The 22,214-nt window shown below is 39.1% G+C and overlaps 1 protein-coding gene across 6 annotated transcripts in view; it reads right to left on the bottom strand.

The window, feature by feature from the left end:
- Positions 1-22,214, bottom strand: part of nhsl1b (NHS-like 1b) — an 88,600-nt gene that overhangs the window by 13,168 nt on the left and 53,218 nt on the right. For 4 of the 6 annotated variants that reach the window (XM_088325470.1, XM_088325471.1, XM_088325468.1 and 1 more), the window contains 4 exons: positions 11,122-11,274; positions 5,755-5,876; positions 3,039-3,222; positions 474-605 (listed from right to left, as the gene is read on the bottom strand). In XM_088325470.1, the coding sequence (XP_088181596.1) occupies positions 474-605; positions 3,039-3,222; positions 5,755-5,876; positions 11,122-11,274 (591 nt within the window). Of the gene's footprint in view, positions 1-473; positions 606-3,038; positions 3,223-5,754; positions 5,877-11,121; positions 11,275-16,563; positions 16,700-22,214 lie in introns of those variants that run through there. The other 2 variants (XM_088325472.1, XM_088325469.1) reach the window with 2 other exon arrangements.

Below are 22,214 nucleotides of genomic sequence, written 5' to 3'. Positions count from 1 at the left end.
ATTAGTGAACAGAGTGCTCTGATGTCCAATTTTTGCTTAACAGAACAAAAGTGATCAAGCTTCAGGTTGTATTAAAACAAACCAAAAACTAAAAACAGACACATTCAAAAAACTAAAAAAAAAAAGCACAAGAATAAAAATAACCTGAAAACCAACACACTCGAAAAATTATAAATCTATTAAAATGACAGAGTACAGTTAAAACAATAAAAACGCGTGAAAAATGATAGTACTGTAAAAAAAAAAAAATCAGTTGAGTCTACTAAGCATGTCAAATAAGTTGTTAAAAACAATGAAGTTCAGCCTTTTTTTAAACTTCCAAAGAAATATGGGAAAGAGGAAAAAGTCGAAAATGGCACAATAATCCAAAACGAAAAAGGAAAAAAATGCCAGGGCGAGACTTGTTGTTTCACTTAGGAGAGACATGCAGTTTTGTCTGCGACCAGCAAATGACGTTCGACAGTGAACCGTACCTAACTCCTGTTCCACGTCTTCAGGCAGCCCCGAAATGGTCTTTCTGCGATTGGCCTTCTTGGGCCGGCGGGACACCGTGTCCGTGTTAACCAAGGAGCGCCGGACGCTCGCCTGACGGTCAAACACGGCGCCTGGTGGCGAGGATCAAGGATCGAGCCCGGGTTGGACCAAGTCGGACGCGGGTGCACGGACAAGACAGGAACAGTGGCAAACAGTTAGTGGAGGGGCATGCATGGAAGAGGCGAGCGTGAGTAAGTGTGTGAGTGGCAAAAAAGAACATTTTCTCCCTCCTGCAAATTTCCCATAGAAAATTCAGAAGATGTTCCTTTTTCTTGTTTTATATTAGCAAGAAACACGTGCAAAACATAGGAAAACATGCACAGAAACTTAAAAACATAGCAAAGAAAGGTAGAAAATATAAATATGTAGCATATATATAGTATAAAATATATTTTTATTATTAGTCGGTAACAAGAAAATACAAGTAACAATACAAATCATGCTTTAAAGGGAAAGCCCAATAAAGCAATATTGACTTGAATAATTAGCAAAAATAAATCAACTATCATATAGGTTTGCATTAAAAAAATAGAACATTTCTATTCACCTAAAGGGAGCTGACTATTATCTGCCATATTGCGGCGACGGGTGCCCCCCAAAAAACAAAACCTTTACAATAGGCCTGTCAAAAATATGACAAAAATGGTGCTTGATGGCCACTTTTGAGTCTCAGTAGTTTGTATTCTGTTGGTGCTTTTTAGCACTCGTTTTCAAATGCACTACAGCAACATTGAGTGGTCAAATATTACTCAGTGTCCCTTTAAAGCATTTTAAATAAAGTTAAATGGTAAATGGTCTGCATTATATAATAAATAAAGTTAATAAAGTTAGTAATTTAAGATTTATTTTAATATCAATTTTGTGTGTATTTTAGTGTTTTATCCTTTCTAAATTTTAATTGATTGTATTCAATTAAATCTAGTGATCTACTTTTTTTCATATTCGAATATGTTGTATACACGACACTTAGTCTTTTATCAATCTTATGAATACATATTTGATCATTTGGCGGCATGTTTTCTTCTGTGAAATACACATTAATGTTCTGAATTTTTTCCATTATGTATTTTAATATATATTGATATTTATTTAGGGCAGCACGGCGGCGCAGTGATTAGCGCGTGTGCGGCACAGTTCTGAGGCCATGAGATCGAACCTTCCTGTGTGGAGTTTGCATGTTCTCCCCCTGCTTGCGTGGGTTTCCTTCGGGTACTCCGGTTTCTTCCTCCCACATTCCAAAAACATGCATGTCAGGTTAATTGGCCGGTCCAAATTGTCCCTAGGTGTGAATGAGCGAGCGAGTTGTCTGTCTCTGTGTGCCCTGAGACTGGCAACCAGTTCAGGGTGTCCCCTGCCCACTGCCCGAAGATAGCTGGGATGGCCTCCAGCACCCCCGCGACCCTACTGAGAATAAGCGGTGCAGATAATGAATGATACTTATTTAAAAGTTGTTGTTTTTTACTTGTTGAAAGTAAGTCCTTTAAATTTTTCCTCACAGTTTTTTAAATTAAATCATTCAGCTTTAATTTTTGAACAAAGTTTAGATATGTTATTGAAAAGACTCCACCAATTACGGTAAAATTCGACTTTTCCCCCAAAGCTTTAAACCCTGCGGCTTATGCAGCGATGCAATTTATGCATTTTCTTCAAACGGCAGCCAGGGGCGCCAGAGCAGTAAAGGTAAGAGTGAGGTACGTGGAATATGGGTTGAGGAAGAAGCAGGTTTAATGTAACTTCAAGCTTTGCGCATGAATAAAACTAGCATGAACAGACCCTCATCTTGGAAAATGTGTCAATCAAGAGGGGAGCGCTTACTACCATATTGGCAATCATTTTACGAGTCTGTTTATCTGTATCTGTATCTGAAATAATGTGGCGAAACTAAAGGATTACCAGAAGCAACGTCCAACTAAGCAGAAATGTTTATTTTTCATCGGTTTGGATTATCCTGTGTTTTGGGGTAAATAGTTCACATGGTTGGATTCTATGGATTGTCCTTGATGTAACAAAGCCAAATTTCACAGATTTTTGAAAAATTTGAAGACGGCCAGGGCACGTAATTTGGAGTTACCTCAGCTTTGTAGTTTTCGGGTATCCTGTTTTAGACGGATTATGATGTTACTCTGCTGGGTATATTTTGAAATGGTCATATCTTGAATCTCAAGAGTTTAAGCTTTACAATACTGGTAACATTCTACAGACACATATTTGTTTATCAAAAGTCCGGCGGCCCACCGTTGCGGTTAAGGTACCGTATATTATCAAAACTCTTTTTGTGTATCGTTTTTCTTTGTAAATATCTCATGTTTCAATTTGGGCACGTGCGGCTTAGAGTCACGTACGGTTTAGTAAGTACGAAATATGTTTTCTTTTAAAAATGCACTGGGTGCGGCTTATAATCAGTAGGGCTCTTTAGTTTAAATTTTACGGTAAGTGTCATCGGCAACACCTATAAACAATCATCATCAACCAATCAGCAAACTGCGATCGGATAGAGGCCGTACCGGTGACATTGATGGCGACGATGTCTGTGGGGATGGCCTGTGCGTTTTGCCTCATTCTCTCCTCCGGGGTGGGCAGCATGGGGGCCTTTGTCCTATCTGCCTCCGGAACGTCCCCCTTTTCGCTGGGGGTGCGCGGCCTGGTGGACGGCTCAGAACCCTCATCCTCAACCGAAGACGCCACAGACTGATAGAACAATACAGGAAACATGCTGCCATCAAAATCGTCTCATGGTCATCCAAAAACACAAAGCTAAATAGACCCTCAGGATTTACAGTAGACCACTGGGATACGGCAAGCTCACCTTAAGGCATTGTCCCCTAACAAAGTGCAATAAAAAGGTTTTTTTGTTTTATGTTGTTTGAATTTTAGTCGACAATATAAATAAAGAGAAGCCATCAATGGGTTTTAAACATGCAAAGACAACGGAAAGAAAAGCCTTTACGTAAGAAAGTCTAACCATTTCTAAGCCCTTTCATCTTATCAAATCTTCTAGGTTACAAAACCAAAATCAAGGAACAGCAATGTGATTTGCCTATAGTGACAATATTGTACCGTATTTTCCGCACTATAAGGCGCACCGGGTTATAGGGCGCACCCCCCAAAAAAATAGTTTTTGGTCCTACATTTTCCATACATAAGGCGCACCGGATTATAAGGCGCTACAATGGGAACGTCGACAAAACAGCGAGATAGTTCAGTCCAACTTATTACCCCCTTAACATTCCGAAAGCTTGCAAAGAAGCAAATACGTGTCGTAGACACGAGCGGATGCGGTGTCCGTACGATGTCACCAAACAAATATTTCTTAGTTTCCAATTTACTTTTTTGCTAGCAAATGTGTGGACAGCAAAGTAAGAATTTTATTGAGCAGGGAAACGGGGTTCTTTACTGTGCATATGACAATAAACACTTTGAATTGAATTCAGTTTAAAAATAGACTCATAACAGAAACATCAAGACCGTTCTAAAACAAGATACCGGGAAAATATAAAGCCGCATCGCTCACCTAAGTTCTCTTGCAGCCTTCACGTTCATTAATGATACGTAACCATGGTCTTACCTTAGCTTGGCCTTTAGGCTGAGAGTAAGAGTCCCGGCTCCTAGGCTTTGCAGCGTATTATGCACTGACCGATAACGGATAATGGATAATGGATAATGAATAAAGAAGATAGAACAATAACCCTTAAAAAATCCCTCCCCCTTCTTACAACCGAGCTTGCTCTGTCCACTCCACGCATCGGCCCGGTATTGCAGTACCTCCGGGAACGGTGCATTCGCAATGATCGCAGCAAGGCTTTAAGGCTAGGACCTTAGCTTGGCCTTTTGGCTGAGACTAGGCTTTGCAGCGTATTATGAACTGACCGATAACGGATAATGGATAATGAATAAAGAAGACAGTACAATAACCCTTAAAAAATCCCCCCCACACCATGGTCTTCTTACAACCGTGAGTGTAGTAAATCCAGGAGAGTAAAATATTTACAAATACAGAATAGTAAAAATTGTTTTCTCTATGCCGTAGTGCAACCCAACCTGTGATTCACATTCATCTTTTTTGGCCAATTGCAGGCTTTGTTTCCCCCCTTTAGCCTATGCGAGCCTGTAAATAATAAAAACGAACCGCCCCCTTTACTTCCGAATAACTTTAGCCAATAGTGACTGATTCAAATGATGATTGACACATTGGTTAGGATATGAAACGCCGGTATATAAATCCCAGCATACACCGCGGACTACTTCGCCTTCGGGGGAAAATCTAGTCGGCGGCTGCTTGCTTTAGTTGCAAGACTTTGCGACTTAATATTGATCCATATATACGGCGAACTGTATTATAAGGCGCATGGTCAGCTTTTGAAAAAAATAAAGGCTTTTAGGTGCGCCTTATAGTGCGGAAAATACGGTAATTGTCAAAACAACGGACAATAGTGTGCAATAATAGTCGAACTGACAAAGTGGCATCCTATTAAATCTCCTTTGCTTTTTTCCAAAAATAAACAAAATAACTTATCAGGCATAACAAAATATTTTTTTGTGTCTCAAAATGTACAATTTGCGGTGTTAATGCGTTTGACAAGAGATGCCTGTACGCTATTAGTCAACTTCATATAAAACGCTGGTCTGGTATCATGAAAATGCAGATATACTATTGGCGAATTCCTTCCCACAATCTCTCTTTATCCGTTCAGAATCTTGTGCGTTCAAAAAGACATTGTGAGAAATTTCTATACTGTATTTTTGCACCGAATTTTCTTCCAATGCTTTCAGCGTAAGTTTTAAAATCAGTTTTGTTCTTAATCCGGCGTTGCTGTCTCTTCCCCTTCTGCATCGACCCGCTACACCACCTGACCAGCTTAAGTCGCATCACGACAAAGGTAAATGAAATCTCATTATTATTTTACATGGAGATTCATTTATATTAGTATTTAATCTAATGCACGTCTATCACACTTAAGTACTTATGACATACATACTTTGTTATTTTAATATTTTGATCTGTTTTACGGAGCTAATAGCAATAGATTTTTATCCGCCACCTTACAATAATTTTACTTTGAGATCCCCATCTCAGAATGAATTAATGTTGTATTCTGGGGTTTACTATACATCGTGAACGGTCCAAGGGCGATATCCTACTTAGAGCCACAAGAGGGCAGCCGAATACAAATGAATTAGCACATACTTCGCCTGCTCGCGAGACCAAATAAATTAACTCACCTTTTTTTCGTCCTCTTCGTGGTCGTGGAGGTTGCCGTCAGACTGTGGCGCGTCGGAGAAGACCGGGCCCTGCGAGTAGTACTGCGAGCTGCGGAAGCCATCTTTACGTAACTTGTCACATTCTGTGGTACACAAACAACATTTCACTTAATGTTGTTTTCTTTAAAGACAAAAGAATAATATAGTTTTATAATCGCCTACAAATGAGAAAATAAAACAATTAAGAGTAAGATCTGAAACTTTTAGTAAGGCCACCATTATTTGATTTATTTTTTATTTTTTAACCAATAGGTGTATTTGCTCTCGATTGCGTTTTGAACGCCAGGGGAAAAATAACGATTTGATTTTTTTCGAATCTGCCTGTATTCCCAGATCTGATACATTGGTAATAGCTATCCACTTATTCTCATTTGCATCTATAAATAAATATACTTGCAGATATTTACAATTAATTTTATATTTGTTTGTAAATATTTATATTTCATCCAATTGGCTTTGAAACACTCGTATTATGTTAGATCACTATTTTAAGCACTGCATTTGATAATATGCATTGAAAACCTGAAAGGAAATAGAACTAGCTCAGGTTTTTTTCCCATGCACGAAATTTGATAAATATTTAGATTATAAAATAAATAAATGATTAAAAAAATGCAAGTAGCCAGCTATTTGAATGTTCGCCTCAAGTGCCATATACATTTTTAGAGACAATGAGGTATAGAGTGACACCAAAACAATATTTTATCAGTAATACTTCATTTTATCATTATAAATATTATCCTAGTTTTTTTACCATTTATGTTTGGCAGGGCAAATTCAAAAGCCTGACAGGCCACATGTGGCCCGCAGGCTGTAGTTTGCCCACCACTGTATTAAAGGGACACTGAGACCATAAGTTGACGCTGTACTTTATGTGCAACCAAAAATGAGTGCTTTAAAACCGCACCATTTTTCTTTTCAATTTTTTTGACCTTTCATAAGGTTTTTGGGAGTATCCATAGCAGCAACATGGCAGACATCGATGTTACATCCCCCTAAGTGAGCCTCATGTTACGTGAAATAAAGACTAATTCATCAAAATTTGTGAATTTTTAAAATGCATGTTTGTATGATAGTCCACGTAATTTTGCTTATTATGTGAGTATCAGTATTGTTTTCATTTAATAAAGGAAGGGTTTTTTTTTTACCACTAAGAGACGCTAAATAACGCACAATGTCCCTTTTAAATAGCCACCTAACAACCTGGCGAGTGTTAGCGCAACACTGGGACATGGGTGTGAATTTCCTGATACTGTCCCCCCAATAAAGGCAGTAATCAGCCATGTGTGATTACTTTAGGAGCGGACTTGCGCAGATCAATGGATAAGTCAACCAGGTCAGCAAGTTTTGAGCCATGTATTGCGCAACAATTGTAATGGTAACTATAATATTGATAAAAGTAATTGTGATTTCTTTTAGTCCAATCAAAACCCATTCAGTTATAAATAATGCATCAGAAAATAGTAATTTGCTGTAGAAGCTTAAAAATAATATTTCAACACATGACTAATGACAATATTTCAACAAATGACTAATCTTTTACTTAAACCAAAACTAATAGTGCAGGCAAATAAAATTAGGATTAACAGCAACTCGTAAATAGCTCCCTGAAACTTTGTACAATAGCCTAAATAAATACAATACAACCAACATGACTTAAAGTAACTTCAAACAAAAGTGCAAGAGAATTCCATCGGAGCTTGCAAATTTTCAGCCCAGCATGGCAAATAAGACAAATAAGCAGTTTTTGTTTCTCTGCTGTCCTTACATAGGCTGAGCAATAAGTGGAAGGGCGGCGAGGGAGTGTGAAAGAGTCATCTTCCTTTTGAGAATAGACCATAAGTATTCGAAAAATGATTGGTAAGGATGTTCATTGTGAAAATGTGTGCGGTGGTAAAGGGTTATAATGACTAATTTTTATCCAGGAAAATGTGATATTGAACATCTTTAGTAAATAATTTGTTAAACATATTCCAGGAGCTGTACTGTGCTCCCTCCTGACCCTGGGAACTCCTGTTTTAGAGCCAGATTGATGAACTATTGTAATAACAGCTCATCACTTCCACTTTAGCATGCGTTTTGTGTTCTCTGTCAAACACAAACACCCACACTTGAATGACAAACTAATGTTCTGATAAGAGCTAATTTACCACTCCACCAGAACGTACTTCTCTAAAACAAGTCAACCACACGGTTTACACAATCTCTAAAGCACGAGAGAGAGAGAGGGAGAGAGAGAGACAGAGAGACAGAGAGACAGAGAGAGAGAGAGAGAGAGAGAGAGAGAGTGAGTCTTGGCTGCATGAGACTTAATAATTGGCTCATCGAATGAAAAAAAAAAATGCTGATACAGATACCCTTCCAATTCCCAAATATCAGTGTCGATAATATTGGCCAACCTGATAATGGGTCGACCTCTAATCCATATCAATGAAGGTTTGATGAGGACTCATTTTGAACATCCCTAGTAAATCATTTGGTAAATAAATCCCAGGTTTTGTAGTGTGCCACCTCGTGACCCCGCTTGTGATGTGGTGAAGGGCGGCTCACTTTGTCCCAGATAGCAGGTGGCATTCAGGTACGCGTGGGTATTTCAAAAGAATCCAACAAAGTGTGTATGTCAGCCATGTAAGCATCATCCCATCCTTTTATCTTGGGCTTTGCAAGGCTGCTGTTGTGCATGCACAAGATTGGTAGTGTTTGTTTGCTCGGCGTTCGATTGGACGAGAAAGGATCTCGCACGTTTGTGTTACCAGCCCAGCATGGCACACAAGACAAATTGGCAGTTTTTGTGTAACTGCCATCCTAACGTAGGCAGAGAAATAAGGCCACAGGCGGCGTGGGAGTGTGAAAGCGTCCGCTTGCTTTTAGAAATTGACCACGAAGTATCCGAAAAATAATTGGTAGGGATGTTCATTGCGAAAATGTGCGGGGTAAAAATGCCAATATACAACACAAAACTAAATCAAACCAATTTGAATGCCATGAAATCGATACTGTATTTTCTAGACTATAAGGCGCACCTAAAAACCTCAAATTTGAAAATGTGCCTTATAACACAGTGCACTTTATGGACAGACTCCGGTAAATATAATTTAAAGTTATTAATCACAATGAAATTTTACTACATGCGGTAACTCTCTAAATGAATCACTTCATTTCATTGGTGAAACCAGAATTTATAATCTTAATTTATGTTCTATGAAATATTATGTTTTTATGAAATATGTCTCGTTCTTTGTTTTAATCCAACCCTAGCTCTAGTACTTTTTATTTCATAGGCCTTATATATTAAAATATTTCACAAAGGACTATCTTTGAAGGTGCGCATCTAATCTGATGCATGTTATATAGTCCAGAAAATATGGTAACTGTTATGTGCTGTAATACTAATATTTAGTCTGTGCGATTATTTCATTAAAAATAACATAATAAAACAAATAAATATAACATACTGTAAATTCCGGACTATAAGCCGCTACTTTTTTTCCCCAAACTTTCAACCCTGCGGCTTATTCAGTGAGGGCGGCCAATTTATGTAATTTTTCTAACGGCCGCCACAGCGCTAGAGTACAAAAGGTAAGCTTTAGACTGCAACTTCTTAGCTTGTGCACAAATTAAATTAGCGTAGACATATCCTCATCATGCTAATTGAAAAAAGAAAGGCACATGACGCAACTTTCAAGCTACACGCAATCGAGCAGTCCGAAATAGAAGGTAACAGAGCTACCGTACGCAAACTTTACTTTGAGAGCGTGATACTAGCGTGTGTTTGAATAAGGGAGCGTGGGACGACGTCTATATGACAAAGTCTCTTTCCCATACTAAAGGAAGATGACTTTGATGACGTTAGTTACAAGGAAGAAGATGAGGACGGTTTACCGTGCTTGCTGCAAAAGCGGTATGTTTTTTTTAACAGAGCTGTTAACTGTGTTGCGAGCGTGTTGCTAGTAGCGTTTTGCTACCCTTCACAGGCACGGTTTGGGATGAAAGTTTCAGAATTATTATTAAAGCTTTGAAAACTCTCTCGGTGTACTGTTTTTCTTTGTAAATATGTGTAACCATGTATAATATGTATTTGCAACTGTATATTTTTGTAATGTATTTATTTTAGAAACTTATTCTGATATGTTTTGTACGAGCAAATGAGAAAGAAGGGGCGGGGCAAACGCGAGACGTGTTTGTGGACGCAGCTGACAATAGTGGATATATATTTTTCCCACCCTTACCTTTGGAAATATACACTTTTTTCCTTGGATTACTTTCAACGGGCACCCGGACTCTGCAGGTCTGCATCAAATCTTAAGTACCGGTATCATTTTCCGTTCATTTTGCCGGCTGTGTTTATTAGACTGTATCGGGTATGGGTCAATTTTGTGTTTGTATTGCGTTTTTTCAATGTGGGCGCATGCGGCTAATATACAGGTGCGGCTTGTGTATGTATAAAATCGGTTTTCCTCCCAAAATGTGGTGGGTGCAACTTATAATCAGGTGCGCTCTAAAGTCCGGAATTTACTTATATATATACATATATATAATTTTACATAATATAAATATAATATAGAATTACAAACAAAGTCATATTCAGAATAGATGGTTAAAAAAAATCAATGGATGAAACTAAATAAACAATAACATTTAACAATGAAAATGAGGTATGTACCAATACAAGAATAAATAAACATGGTAGGAAAAGGTTTGGGAATAAATGAGAACAAGGTTATATTATAATGATGAAAAACTTAATAAATCAGTAACGTTGTTTCTTATGTAAGAAAATGTAAAAAAAAAATAATTTCCAAATCAAGTTGCAAAGTGTAAATTTTCTGACAAATTAGTCTCAAGAAGAAAGCAATACAGAAAAATTGAGAAATATGCTTCAATTAATGCCAATGAGAAAGTAGAAGAAATCGTTTAACGTATAATATTGTAAAATTAATTAAAAAAATATAACGGCATTAAACTGAGATTTTGAAGGGAAAAGAAAGCAACTTTCTTTAAGGTACAATGAGTATTATTTTACCACAAGATGTTGCTGTATTGTGTAATGCAACCAAAAACGACTGCTAAAAAGTACAAGGAAGAATACAAGTAAAGGAGAAATAAAGCAATCAAACCACAATATTATTCTTTACATTTTTTAGCCAACCATCCACTAAGTTATTGGTTTCCCAAGCAGCAAGATGCACATTTCTTGACCTCTGGGTATTTTAAAAAAAATGCCTGTTAATATTGAAATTCATGTATTTTTTGCTAGAAGGTGATAAATGATAAACGCTGTCTGTTTCAATAAGTGTGACATTAAGGCAAAATTTGTGACTTGGTTACCTCGCAAGGCGCTCTTGAGGTTTACTTTGGCCTGTCGGTGGAGGTCCTCCACGCAGGGCGGCCTGCTGCCGGGCAGGAAGACGTTCTCCTGCTGGTGCCACGGCGCGGTGTAGTGGACCGTCCACTTACTCTCCTCGTCGAGGTTGGACACGGCTGTGGGGACAAAGCAAAAGGCGCTCAGAAACCTTCCACTGTGTTAACATCGAACACGTACCGAATAGACTCATTGGTTGCAGGATCAGCTCCATTCAAGAAACCCAGGCGTGATCCTCTTTTCCTGAGCTAAGAAAAACCGCGAGTGTGACTACTACTCGGGTGTGCTTGTAGACTACCAAGAGGGAGGGACCCCCAATGTGTCCAGGAGGCGAGCGGCTTTCTTACAGGTGCTAATTAGGCCGCCAGGAGGCCGACTCCGCATGGGTCAATTTGTTAGGAAGCACATTAAAGGAGGTGGCTGAAAGTGGAGGCCTACATGACCAGCAAATTAATCGCCGATTGAAGTCCCGGGGGTCAACCGAGAAGTAGACCAGCCCACCACCAATACTAGAATCCACATCCATTCAAATGTAACACATTAAGAAAAATAGGAATGTGCCATCCTACTTTTTTTTTTAAACGACATGTGATCATCTCTGAAGACATGAAGATGCATTCCAACACCAACAACGGCAACTCGATGATGAAGGTGCTGCATCTGAGTAGACCAGGACGCTTATCCTGCTTATGGTACTTGTAATTTCTGTTTCATGTGGGGAAGCAAACCTGAATCCAAAAAACTGGCCTGGAGAGGGATTGGCACCACAAAGCCTGTACCACCCAAGACACACTCATGACCCAAGCGCTTAAGGAATTCGGTAGTATGTGCAAATACTCAAGTATTGATGCTGAGACGCCCCATTATATATGAAGTTAATTTGCCAAGGTATCAATATAAAATATATATATTTATCTGATATTCTTATGTTTAGAATGATATTTTTTTTTAACCCAAGCCATGTCAAAAATAAGTATCAAATATGATAGTATTGATATCAAGTTACAAATGTTCTTAGAGTGATAACCACCATAGTCTACAAAGTACCCACTTACATAAGAGTTATCAACGTGGTGCCCCAAGGAACACCTGAATCCCTCACAGATTGTTTCTGAAAATAGCTCACCAGTGATGGGTCATTGCAATTTTCTTGGAATTCCGATTTTTTAACTAGCATGCAGTCTTAATGGTTGACTGATACTATTTTAACTCTACTTAAAATGATTATACCCTTGTAAGTATAATAAAGTTCGTTATTTTAGAAAACCGTATCAATTTGGTGGTCTTTTGTGGCAATCAGTAACAAAAAAAGCAGAGCTCTGCTTCACTCCTGCACTGATTCCATTTCATATAACTTAAATACGCATTCACACACAAAAGATACATGTTTTTTAAATAAACATATTTAGGCTGTATTTTTTATTTGATCATAATTGAAAGCCAAAATGAAAGTGGTTATCCAAATTTTGGAATGACTATATTTTCAAATTAGCATTAGCATTGCCTTTATTGTTGTTAATAAAGTAGTGAGCATTGTTTACAACAAAATTACAGGTAGCACCTTGGGATTGACATGTATCAAAAATATAAGATTAAAAGAAATAGAATACCGTATTTTCCGCACTATAAGGCGCACCTAAAAGCCTTTATTTTTTTCAAAAGCTGACCATGCGCCTTATAATACAGTGCGCCTTATATGTGGATCAATATTAAGTCGCAAAGTCTTGCAACTAATGCAAGCAGCCGCCGACTAGATTTCCCCCCGAACGCGAAGTCCGCGGTGTATGCTGGGATTTATATACCGGCGTTTCATTGGCTAACCAATGTGTCAATCATCATTTGAATCGATCACTATTGGCTAAAGTAATTCGGAGGTAAAGGGGGCGGATCCTTTTTATCATTTACAGGCTCGCATAGGCTAAAGGGGCAAAACAAATCCTGCAATTGGCCGAAAAAGATGTGTCAATCATCAGTTGAATCGATCACTATTGGCTAAAGTTATTCGGAGGTAAAGGGGGCGGATCCTTTTTATCATTTACAGGCTTGCATAGGCTAAAGGGGCAAAACAAAGCCTGCAATTGGCCGAAAAAGATGAATGTGAATAGAATGTTAGGTCGAACTACGGCATAGAGGAAACAGTATTTTACTATTCTGTACTGTATTTGTAAATATTTTACTCTCCTGGATTTACTACACTAACGGATACCGGACTTCCTGTGCGGAGTTTGTATGTTCTCCCCGTGCTTGCATGGGTTTCCTCCGGGCACTCCAGTTTCCTCCCACATTCCAAAGACATGCATTTCAGGTGGATTGGCTGGTCCAAATTGTCCCTAGGTGTGAATGAGCGAGCGAGTTGTCTGTCCCTGTGTGCCCTGCGATTGGCTGGCAACCAGTTCAGGGTGTCCCCTGCCCACTGCCCGATGATTGCTAGGATGGGCTCCAGCACCCCCGCGACCCTACTGAGGATAAGCGGTGCAGCTAATGAGATGAGATGAGACAATTTTTCCCAAATTGTAATCGAAAAATGGGCAGCATGGCAGCACATTGATTAGCGCGTGTGCAGCACAGTTCTGAGGTCATGAGATCGAACCTTCCTGTGTGGATTTCGCATGTTCTCTGTGTGCTTGCGTGGGTTTCCTCCGGGCACTCCGGTTTCCCCCCTCATTCCAAAAACATGCATGTCAGGTTAATTGGCCGGTCCAAATTGTCCCTAGTTGTGAATGAGCGAGTGAGTTGTCTGTATCTGTGTGCCCTGTGACTGGCTGGCAACCTGTTCAGGGTGTCCCCTGCCCACTGCCCAAAGATAGCTGGGATGGGCTCCAGCACCTCCACGACCCTACTGAGGAGAAACGGTGCAGATAATGAATGAATGAATGTAATCAATAATCAGATACGTATTTTGAAAAAAATAATAAAAGCTGATTTTTTGGGGGGGTTTGGTAAAGAAAATCAGTGACTTGAAAAGCGTTATATAAATGCAGAACATTTACCATTAATTTTAGAATTTACTGCATTGAGTCCTGCTTACTTTAATGCACATGCAATTATTAGTTTAAAACGTGGAAAAATACTGACCAACCACTGCCAAAAGCATCTAGACCCTTTTTGAAATGCAGAACCAATTTCTTGATTGTATTCTTAGTTTAAAAATAAACTTATTCTGTGAAAAATGTTTGCATCGCTGCAGGGCTTTTTTTCTGCAATAATCTCGTGATTGCAGTTTTGAGAGCAAGCAAGAAAATTGACTGTTGTTTTTCAGTTAGAGTGATCAAAACCAGTTCTGGCGCAAATTGACAACAAAACAATGAAGAAGGAAGCACTTCCATCAATTGGGGACAAACAAATCAGAGTTGTGCCACAGGTAGGCTAAATTAAATCCTCTCCTGCCCCCCTGGTGGAGTAAGCACACTCAGGTGAGGACGTCAACACAACGCTTGTATTGTATCTGGATGACCGAGACACCAAAAGGAGGATTTGGAAGGGGGGAAAAAGCCTTTCATCAATCGTCTGCAAACACCCAAGAAGAAAACAAGAAACAAGAAAAAACGAAAACATGAACAAGAGGATTCGCTCAGCATAACACATAAAATGCACTTGAACGCAGCACCACACTGACAGCTCATATTTAAAGTTCATCCCTCCCACTGTGCTGGTTTAAGCAAGCAAAGTAAGGCATTAACAAGCTGGTGCTGACCAAAGTGCAGGCCAGGTCGGCATGTGAGCTAATCATCGACAAGATGGCATAGGCGACTAAAAATAAGTCCTGGATAAAAGGGATCTTGCTTTCGCATCCGCACGTGCTACCTAAGTCAGCAATTGTCCGATTAAGGATGCTCAGTCTTGTCTTGCACGTTCAAGTGGACAAAAAGTTCTCGTATGAAGGGCTGCACTAAATAATGGTTAAATTATACATATATTTAATATATTATTGTACATATGCTTTAAAATCTTACAAATTGCATTCAGTATTCAGCATTGGTATTCATGTATGCTTTCAAAATTAAATAATACTGCTTTTACTTGCAGTTTTGTGAACTATCCATCCATTATCCGCCCCGCTTATCCTCAGTAGGGTCGCGGGGGTGCTGGAGCCTATCCCAGCTGTCTTCGGGCAGTAGGCAGGAGACACCCTGAACTGGTTGCCAGCCAGTCGCAGGGCACAAAGAGACAGACAACTCACTCGCTCATTCACACCTAGGGACAATTTGGACCGGCCAAATAACCTGACATGCATGTTTTTGGAATGTGGGAGGAAACCGGAGTGCCCGGAGGAAACCCACTCGAGCAGGGGGAGAACATGCAAACTCCATACAGGAAGGTTTATTATGTGAACTAATTAGTCCAAAATAATAGTACTTCAATGACTATATTCATATATAAGTTTGTATTATAGAATTTAAAATGTGTGCACATGCAAACAAGTTACCTATGTAAATTTATTTTATTATTTGAAGACATTGACAAAATGAGTGTCATTTTTGTAGTTTTCCAATTTGAAAAAATACTCAAAAATATCAAAACACAGTGACTATACATATAAGATTAATTAGTTCTGGATCAAGGTCAAATTTAGATTTCATCTCGAACAAACTCTCCCCATAAGGAAATAACTAATAACCAATTGATCCGTTCCCAGCCTCCCAAAATCAAGTTTTACTATAGCAAACGTTTTTTTCCTCACGTCCTTGATAAATATTCCATTATATACAGATGTTTATATTTTGGAAAAAAAACAAACGGAAAAAAAAAACGTTATTTCTGTTGAAAAATAAATGAAACAACCACATGTTATTATCATTTTAATCTGTTGGTCTTTTAATACAGTTAAAATATTACAAAAAAATAAAAATTGTCATGGAAGAATAATGTTCCTCAATTTATTTTAATTTCTTGAAATTCTCTTTGCGTTCCCCACCTCATGCTGTTTCCCATGGGTCTACTGTAACTATGAACAATATGTTGAAATGTAATTAATAAAAACCTGGTTAATTATAAAACATAGCCTATTTAATTGATCTCAGTCAAACAAATAATCATACAGCTCTAGTAAGCACATTTCTGAAAAGTGTTGTCAGATGGGAATGTTACAGTGTGGCTACATGTGACCATCGTTCCATTCTTTTGTGTTATTGGATTAATAGGCGTACTTATTTTTTGTCCCCCATTAAAAGGTTTACAGTTGAATTTAAGGGATAAAATGATTCCCAAAGGTATGCTGGTATCAGAAGCAATACCAAATTGTATCCTCATTTTAGATCCTGCATTCTCAGAAAGTTAAAAAAAAAAATCACATTTACACACACACTCACTGTTGCAAGAATTAAGACATGACATTAGCAGAAATGTTACAAAACATTAAAAGTAAAACATAACAAAAATAAGTCTATAGCTAAAAAATGTGTTGCTACCTTTCCTTTTGAAGTATTTTATGACGGATTTGAGCGAGGTCCCAATAAAAACCATCCTTGCATCTACTTTCAGGCTGGATCAAAAAAAAAAAAAAAAACGTAAGCTCACAAGCTCACATGGTCCGTCGATGCCCGCGATCACTGTGCAATCAGACTACCTTCTCTCACTTTCTTTCTGGCTCCCCCACCCTCGCCCATATCACCCCGCCTCGAGGCGGCCCGCTGGGACACGCACACAAATACGGTGGCGGTGGGAGGGGCATGAGAGCGGCCCCCGCGTTATGCTCCTGCTTTGGTTACCAAGGAGCTGGGTCGGCTTTTCCCTTGATTGAGGCGAATTTCGTTTGCATTTTGTCCACTCCAAATAACCGAAGAAACATAGAAAGAGGAGACAGTGAGAAAGATAGGGAGGTGGGGTTTTGAGCCTTTTTACGGGGGAAAAGAGAATTTGACGCTGATTACACAATGCGCACCTCTGCAGCCCCTCTTATTGCCCGCATTATTCTTTACAAGATAAATGGTGGGATACTGTTGTCTGGTGGAGGGTGTGGGGGGCTGGGCTAGAGCAACAAGAGCTTGAATGGGAATGGGAGTGTGAGTGATCCTTCAGGTTGTGACCCTCAATCGTCCCTTTGGGAAACAAAAAAATATTTTTTTCCCACCTTGTAATAGGTCTCTAAATTCTTATTTGTGAGCATTTTGGTCCAATTATTTCTCAACAGCAATTGGGTGAGGGACATTTGAAACACTCTAAAGGCATGTTGTTCCAAATATTGAGTTTTTAACAAGAAAGTGAGAGGATCTTTGAAATATTCTAACACCATTTGAAAACAAGTTATTCCACCTTTTGGTGCAGACTTGTAGTCGATTGCACCAGATCAGGAGCACAAATAATGTATGCAACCCAATACTGGAAGTTGCATTGGTGAAGATTGATTTAAAGAAAAAAATACATGTTTTACGAACACTACTATCCTCAAAGTCTTAAAAGCTGTTCTACAGCCCATATGCATCATCCCTGTTAAAACGTGTACAAATACTTAAGGTATATTTATCAATGGAATTACAACATATTTTTTATAGTTATAGTAGACCCCTGCTATACGACATAAATACATTCTAAGCTGGTGATCGCAAAGTAAAATTGCTGTGAAGCGGGAGATGGCAACCTATAGTAATTAGTGAATGCCCTCCTAACCCTCGATACCGTAGATTAAAACATTGACATAACAAAATAGTGTATAATAGGTACTGAATTATAAATAAATGTACACTTAAAGGAAAAGGGGAATTTTGTTTGGATTTGATGTGACGTTACTTGAGCTGGTCTAGTGGAGTAGCGGGTGAATGCAGAGGGGGGTAGACAGCCGAATAAAAATGAAACAGATTTTAAACTTACACTTGCAAGGATTGTCACCTACTTGTAAGATTTCTTTGCTTTAATTGTCTAATAATCGTTCCGATCGTCATTTGATTACAGCTATGCAACATGAATAGGGTGCTTCTTTGTATATCTTAATGATCGCAAGCTTTGTTTCCAGGGTTATCATGTTTTTTTATTCTTCCTTTAGCAACACTGCAAGCTTTGGGTATTGTAGCGCCGACTTGCAAAGTCTTAAAGATGCACACTGGATTGAACTGAACAAAGAGAGAGAAACTGAGCAAGTAGTTCAGCCAGTAGCACATTGGCATCTTTGCAAACTGACAAGCATTTTAAATGAAGTTGACCAATTGTAGACATTTTAGTCATAAAAAGTAATATGCATGAACACTGTAAAGTTGGAATTTGATCAATTTTGGGACACACAATATATTTGTATTTGTGTAGTCATATTTTGCAGAAAATGGCAAAAATAAGGGCTGAATAAACATCTTATTCGCCATTGCAGAGTGAAGACATTGTAAGGGATGCTTTATTTCGGTGGCCCACTGTGTGGTCCATTTAAACTCTGTAAGCCACTATACAGAAAGTGAATTGAAAATAAATGTGTCGGCATACAACTTTAATCCTTTAAGAGGTGAGGCTTAGCATCAAGGTGGCACAAACTATTAAGTCAATATTTCTAAAAATATAAAAATATTTTCTAGTCTGTTGTTCTGACTTGTAGTGCTACTGTGTTTTTATGCGCAGAAATGACAACAGCTCACCTATTTGACACTTGCATAACATTAGCAACAGTAAAAATCTACTGACCAAAACGGAAATGTTTCAGGAACACTTTGACAACAGAGCCTTGGTGTGTGACCGTGACCATATTGATAGCATGCCGAGTCATCAATTCATAGATTTTGGTCACGCCTGGCATGCAGAGTTCCAACAAATCCTGTGGCGTGTGTTCTGCTTGGCTGGCAAGTGCTTGGCTTGGCTCAAAGCGCAGGACACGTGTACAGTATTGGGATCAGTCATTACACAGCCTATTGTTTGCTAGCACTCTGACACCCAAACACACAGAAACACAGACAGATAAACCACATTACATCTTTTAAAAGCCCCCACAAAAGTGGGACGGTTCCTGGATTACATGCATTTGTCCATTCATCCAACAACTCAAATGGTGTCACGTGCCGGTGCAAACATTTGCATATTACCGAGATTATCCCAATTAAAAAGGTCAGCTCCTAGTAAATCCATTTTAGTATTTCCTTTGTGGGCGACTTGCTCGCCTTGCAAATTGTTGGTCGGACAGTTGCTGTTCCGCATTCTTTAGCATCCAAGTGTTGAGCATGATTATTGCACTTAATAAGGTGGGACCAGCAGCAGTTGATGATTATTGAGGATTTACAAAAGTCATATTGAACCAAAAAATGTCTCCTCATAAGTAATGTTTTTACCCCAACTTCATCTGGAGTTTCCCAATCCATGCTTCCACCTTTCTCTTTTCTTAACCTAAATTGCATGGGATGTATTTCTTTTCGGATCTCGGATTCCCACCACAGATAGACCTTTTTGCTTTATTTGTGGATTGTCTATTTCAGGCACATATACCTACAAATGTCCACATCATGAAACATTCTGTTGCCGTTCTGCTCTTAAATAACCTATTTGGGTGTGTAGGGAGAAATAAAACATGAGGTAATCTCCCAGCTTGATTCATGGAGCCATTTATGTTTAGTAAATTGCCCAACACAAGAACAATCAACAAGACTTGTTCTAGTTCTGCCCTAATACAGTTTGTAACTATAAAATGAAGCTTAAGCTTCTTGTCTCACGTGCACCATTTGGTGCAGAAAAATACTCATCTATTATTCAGAAGGTCCAGCATTAAGACCCATGACCATCTTCTATTGATACACAGTGAATGAAAGCTAAGCCTCAAAATGTCAGGGGGGAGGGTGCGTGAGGAACCTGATCGCCTTGCTCCACTATGATGAATAATCCATCGTCAAAGAAGCAGCTTTTGCTGAGCCAACTGTAGGCTGATTGACTGTGAATCAGCTTGTATAACCAATGCTGGTAATGTTTGATACTGATATGCTCACTTAGTGCCTCTCTTTGTTTTATATTTTAATTTCCTCCACCATCAAAACCGATAAATTAAATCAAATATGGACCCACACTTCCCAATGAAAAGAACAAAACCCAAAAGCAAATTAGCATCAAACCAGGCGACGGAAAGGTTACACTGCATAGGTGTTAATATAGCAAATGTGATTGGCTTAGTTTTTCACTGTAAACTTCAGCTGAAAATGCAATTAAACAGCTTGAATTCTCTTGAGGAACAATTGTATACGACCTGCCAAACTGTTGCTGTTAACTGCTTCCTAACAGTGCTAGTGAAGCAGAAGAATTGACAGAACGACAGCTTGGCCCGTGAGAAAACACTCGAGTCAGGTTGTGGGCTCATCCAAAAAAGCACCAGGTGGGTGAAAGTTGTCCCGACTCCTGAATAAACAGCCACTCTCACCCAAGCTCGTCAGACACACAAAGACCACCAAGTGATGGAGGCTGAGTCAACAACCCGTCGATAATGATTTGAACATGCAAAAACGAGCTGCAAATGACAACCCTGCCCAAGTCCCGTCCACCGTCGTCTCCTCGCTTGACCTTTTGCTGACACCCAAAAACTCTCCTGCTGTGTAAGCGCTCAGACCTTCTGCCTGTCGGGTCTTCGGTCGTACCATTCTGTCAGTGGAGCTTTCCAACTCTGCTTGCGTGTCAGACACAAGCCCACAGCCACAATTTTCACACCCAGATGTTTTCTAGATCCCCAAAACAAATGTGAATTCACACAACCCCCTACATAAAACAGACTTTTATTCTAGTAGTAAAAATTATCAAGGGATCCCAGTTCGAATCCCGGCTCATCCGTGTTACATGTCGAAGTGTCCTTGGGTAAGACACTGAACCCCTAATACCCCCAATAAGCAGGTTAGCACCTTACATGGCTGCAAGGCCGCTATTGGGAAATGTGGAGCACATTGTAAAGCGCTTTGGGAAGTCATTGACTTGAAAAGCGCTATATAAATGCAGGTCATTTCATTTCATAATTTGAATCTTATGTGAGGATAAAGAATGTCTGCCACAACAATATTTTAAACCTGGTTGTGTTGCAACAGATTGTTTAAAGAGTAGAACCAACACCGAAAGAGAAAGATTCTCCGTTTGATGTGGACATGGCAGTTTTTTTCAGGGCAGCCATGCAAAACAGAAATAGAAAGATAAAAGCTTCAAAGGCAAAACGAGAGGGAGGGTAGGAAGAAAGCGAGACAGGTGGGAGAGAGACGAGACAAGACCGGTGGGAGTGTGGATGGACAAAGCAAGGTGAGGCGCCACAAAGGCTCTAAAAGGAGTTGGCAGTCTTTTCTGCTTAGAAATTTGAAACGTCCTTATTGTAAGCTACGTGATGTTCTATAATTTCATCCAAAATGTTTACAAGGTCATGTGATATGCAGTTTGTTTAGACTTTAAAAATAGAGCCAGAAAATAAAATCAATTCACGTGAACCAGACGTTTTCAATAGAGAAAAAAAAATCAGTCACACATCGACACAATTTTGAGTTTTCAATCAATTCAGCTAGTTAATACAAGAATATATACCGTTTGGACTATAGGCCACGACTTTTTTCCAATACTTTCAACCCTGCAGCTTATGCAGCCAATTTACGCATTTTTTCCAAAAGCCGCTAGGGGTGCCCCACCTGTAAAGGTAAGAGTGAGACACTTGAAATATATGTGTTGAGGATACGCAAGTTTAATGTGACTTAACGCTTTGTGCATTAATAAAACTAGAATGAACAGACGCTCATCATAGAAAAGGTGTCAATGAAAAGGGAATAATTTTATGAGTCTGTTTATTTGAAATACCGTATTTTCCGCACTATAGGGCGCACCCCCAAAAAATAGTTTTTGGTTCTATATCTTCCATAGATAAGGCGCACCGGATTATAAGGCGCTACAATGGGAACGTCAACAAAACAGTCAGATGATTCAGTCAAACTGATTACCCCCTTAACATTCCAAAGCTTGCAAAGGAGCAAATACGTGTCTCAGACACGTGCGGATGCGGTGTCCGTACGATGTCACTCAAATGCATCATTTCAAATATCATTCGGAAGGTTAAAGTCTTGGGATTCAAGAAATGCCAACCATTCCTTAGTTTCTATTTTCTTTTTTGCTCGCAACTTTACTGTGCATATGACAATAAACACTT

The sequence above is a fragment of the Urocampus carinirostris genome, chromosome 20, assembly GCF_059441175.1.
Source record: "Urocampus carinirostris isolate Australia breed hairy pipefish chromosome 20, RoL_Ucar_1.0, whole genome shotgun sequence".
NCBI lineage: Eukaryota > Metazoa > Chordata > Actinopteri > Syngnathiformes > Syngnathidae > Urocampus > Urocampus carinirostris.
This window is presented reverse-complemented; position numbering and strand designations above follow the sequence as displayed.